This window comes from Camelina sativa, chromosome 3, assembly GCF_000633955.1.
Source record: "Camelina sativa cultivar DH55 chromosome 3, Cs, whole genome shotgun sequence".
Lineage (NCBI taxonomy): Eukaryota > Viridiplantae > Streptophyta > Magnoliopsida > Brassicales > Brassicaceae > Camelina > Camelina sativa.
The window spans coordinates 9,065,948-9,069,857 of NC_025687.1; the positions used below are offsets into that span (position 1 = coordinate 9,065,948).

Below are 3,910 nucleotides of genomic sequence, written 5' to 3' on the forward strand. Positions count from 1 at the left end.
GGTCTCATCATTGCTGTTATCATCAGTACTGGAATCAACCCTAAGGCTAAGTCTTACTATCTCTTTGATGGTTATGCCCATCTCTCTTCTGGTCTTGCCTGTGGTCTCGCTGGTCTCTCCGCCGGTATGGCTATTGGCATCGTCGGTGATGCTGGTGTTAGGTAAGTTCTCTATCTGATTCCACGATGATATCATCTATAGGCTGGCTAATTCAATTTGTTCTAAGATGTTGAACTTTTCTTAAACATATATCTTAGGCTTGTTTTGGTTTGTGTTTGTGTTTGATTCTCTGTCAAGTCTCGAATTCTTTGTTCATACTTGAGTCAAGAAAAGATTCAAACTTTTATGATCCTGTGATGATGAAGTTGATCATCTCTAGGCTAATTCAATTTGTTGTAAGATGTTGAACTTTTCATAACATATCTTAGGCTTGTTTTGGTTTGGTTTGGTTTGGTTTGGTTTGATTCTCTGTCAAATCTCGATTCTTTGTTCATACTTTGAGTCACTAAAAGATTCAAACTTTTATGATCCTGTGGTGAAGTTGACCAGCAAGGTTGTTTTTTGATTGATTCAATATCACGAGAGCTTAGTTCTTTTCATACTAGGGCTGTTCTTTCTTGTTTTGCTATCTTAAAGTCTTTTACTTTTCTGTTACTGGACGTGTGAATCTAAGGGTATATGAGTTAGCAGCAGCTCCTGATATTGTTGCTATGTGTGTGTTATAATGTGAGTGAAAATGTTTGTCTTTGTAATCTTGTGCTTTTGTGTGATGCAGAGCCAATGCACAACAACCAAAGTTGTTCGTGGGAATGATTCTGATTCTCATCTTTGCTGAAGCACTTGCGTTGTACGGTCTCATTGTTGGTATCATCCTCTCTTCTCGAGCTGGTCAATCTAGAGCCGAGTGAAGATATCAAAAGTATCTCTCGCGTATGCGCTATAAATCCTTGTAATGTTTTGGTATTTTTTTACTTTCGGTTTTTTTTCTTTTGTGGTATTGTGAGTTTTGAGTTTCTCATGAAAACAAACACCATGGGTGAAAAGACTTCTGGTTTCAAAACCATTTATTTTATTTTATTTTCTTTGCACACTACATATATGGATAAATCAATAAGTAATAATATATGACCATTCTCTTTTTGCCTCTCATTTTTTGTTTTCGATTCACTGAAGTATGAACTGACAGAAAAAAGGAGACCGATAAAATATTATTAAAGACCTTGAAAATTATTAACAAACTTCTCTCATCATCAAAAACATTATTTGGTTTCGAGTTTGCAGAACATTATGAGTTTCCATGAGACAAAAAAACATGGATCCAAGGGTAATAGTTTAAGCAATACAATTCCAAGAGGTGAAACAAAAAGCCTCTTATAGATCACTAAGAAGCTTCAATTCTGAAAGAGAGGCTAATTAGATTCTTTAGGCTGAAACAACGGCTTGTTGTTTTGACGATTCTTCGCTTTCTTGCAAGCTCTCATAGTATTTGACAAGAACATTCCATCCACTCGGACACATAAACCCATCTGGAGGATTCTCCCCTGTTCTTGCATAAGTTCGCATCTATAATAAAAAACAAGAAAACCGAGAAAAAAAACTCAGGTGTAATCGCAATCAAGAAGAATATTGGAAACAGGAGCCTTCAGTAAGAATCACAAGACTCGGTCTCTTACCTTTGTTCCAGAAATGAAAAGAAACTCTTTTGCACGAGAAGGATCGAAAAATGCCATCTTCTTCTCGACTGTATCATAAGCTGCAACCTGAAAGATACAAACAACACACATGATTGAGAATCACAGCAGCATATTCAGAGATAATCAAGAAACTAAGATTTTTGCAGTCAAGAAATTATTTGATGTACCCTAAATGGAAGAATATTTAGTTTCTCAAGTCCAGGGGCCATGCTTAAGACTTTCTTCCCATGATCAGGATCATAAAGATCTCTCTTCTCAGTAGGATGGCCCATTCCTGCAGGATCACGACCTACAATGTAGAAATTAGCACCTGCGTTGATTCTAGCCTTGGCATGCCATTGAACTTCAGTTGGACCAGCATAGTGCATTGGTGATGGAAAGATCGAGACAATAGTAGTTTCTGGGTCAAGAACTCCATCTTCTAGAACCTACAACATCATAATCAAATAAAATCATAATTTTAAACGATTCATAAGGAAGACAAACTCGAGAAAGACCAGTGAATTATTCACCTTGCTATGTTGTTCCATCCGAACATCAAGAGGAACATCATCAGCTTTCGTGAAACCTCCTAAAGGATGAAGCAAGAGAATAGGGTTCTTGTAACCCATATCCAAAAGCCTTTTTCGTGTATCATTCATCAACAGAGCATGTCCATTGTGCACAGGATTCCTTAACTGGAATGCAAACACAGCATCAGCCTGACGATTATCAAACTCTTTCCTAAGCTGTTTGGGAGAGAGCCTGTAATGATCAAGCCCATCGTTATACTTAATCGGCTCAAAAACTTCTAAATCGCCACCAATGAGCCAGTTTCCAGATGGAGTAATGTATTCTTCCACATAAGGCAATCCTGGAGAAGTAGTTCCCCAAGTTCTAGCTATCCTCTCTTCCTTGTTGTGTTTGTATATCTCTATACTGCAATTCACCAAAGCAAAGATTCATGTATAAAAAAAGTCAATTACTTTAAAAAAACAGGATTACACTCATCAACAAGCCAGCGAACAAAAGAACCGAGATTGTCAAATTGTTCAACTCAATGCTTCCATAGGTATCAAAGAAGCTCTTTTTATACTTAAAGACTCTTATCCTTAAAGAAACATAACAAAGTTGTAATTTTGATATATGTACCTTCGGAGAGAAGCGATGATATCACCTTGGGGGCAAACAAGAGCAACATTTTGGGATGATCCGATCTGTTCTTTGGTCTCATCATCAATGGCAAGAACAATAGGAAGCGACATGTTGACAAAAGTCCCATTTTGTAACCTAAGAGAATTAAAATGCAAACTTTGCAAATACTCATCTTCTCTCATGAACCCTTTCAAAGGACTAGCCCAACCTTCGCTAATCACATGTACCCACTCAAGATCAATCTTCGTCAGCTTCACTTTCGGCATCGTCTCTGATTCAGCTTTCTTGGCCCCAATCTCAGATTCCGGTACAATCAATTCCACCAATTCACCACCGTCTGGATCAATCAAGGAGCTCTTAACAGCCATTTTCGAAGAAGAAGAAGAAGAAGAAGAAACAGATTGCATTATTGTTGGGTTTCGTTTATTGACCAAATTGACAAAAGGGTTGTGATTAAAAGACGAGAAGAAGAAGGAGATTTGATTGGTGAAAGAGGATGATTTTGAGTTTCTAGGTTGGTAGAGAGTGAGGTGAGAAACGTAGGAGGATCTGATCAGAAGAGACATGGATCTTCGTAAAGATAGCTACTTTGGGAAAGAAGCGAGAGAAGTGGAGAGTAGTGAGTGAACAGTGAAGGGTCGAACATGTTGGAGGAACAAGGAAAGAAGACGAAGACTGAAAGAGATCCACCACACGTTTTTCCACTTTTGGCTCTTTTGCTTCTTTTCTAGTTTGCAGAGAATTTTTGGGTTTGTGGATGTAATTATTGCCTTTTTCTGTGAAATGTCCTTTTCACCCCTTCTTTGTTCTTTGGGGACCATTTCCTTTGTAAAATGCTCTCGACAAAACCATGTATACATTTAACATTTTTATACATTACATAACATTTATAGAATGAAGCAAATAAGGTGTGTGATTCTAATTAAAAAAAAAAAAAAGACTCATATAAAAGATTCTATTGAGGAAGACGTAGTAACCAAACTCGACAAGAGACCAACGACAAGAGCACTGTTATAAGTGCTTGGCTCGTTTTGCATAGAATTGTTCCTCGCGTCTATAAACGTGTCGTTCAAAAACGGTCC

General features: G+C 37.6%; 3 protein-coding genes across 6 annotated transcripts in view; 1 reads left to right on the plus strand and 2 right to left on the minus strand.

The window, feature by feature from the left end:
* Positions 1-1,138, plus strand: LOC104778792 (V-type proton ATPase 16 kDa proteolipid subunit; the record flags this gene model as incomplete). The annotated part of the gene is made up of 2 exons (XM_010503227.1): positions 1-161; positions 776-1,138. Coding segments are annotated over 2 exons (294 nt in total), but the record flags the coding sequence as incomplete, so codon positions are not given.
* On the minus strand, positions 1,209-3,559 carry LOC104776108 (ATP sulfurylase 2). Its single transcript, XM_010500115.2, has 5 exons — positions 2,826-3,559; positions 2,207-2,612; positions 1,862-2,122; positions 1,674-1,760; positions 1,209-1,563 (listed from the first exon to the last, which is right to left on the minus strand). Exons 1-5 carry the CDS (start codon positions 3,392-3,394, stop codon positions 1,423-1,425), a joined length of 1,464 nt encoding a protein of 487 aa, XP_010498417.1. The 5' UTR covers positions 3,395-3,559; the 3' UTR covers positions 1,209-1,422.
* The window catches only part of LOC104778793 (endoglucanase 2), a 3,613-nt gene continuing 3,337 nt past the window's right edge, over positions 3,635-3,910 (minus strand). The window contains exon 8 of one of the 4 annotated variants that reach the window (XM_019243544.1): positions 3,635-3,875. In XM_019243544.1, coding sequence (XP_019099089.1) covers positions 3,770-3,875 — 106 coding nt within the window. In that variant the 3' untranslated portion in view covers positions 3,635-3,769. The remainder of the gene's footprint in view (positions 3,876-3,910) is intronic. The other 3 variants (XM_019243543.1, XM_019243542.1, XM_019243545.1) reach the window with 3 other exon arrangements.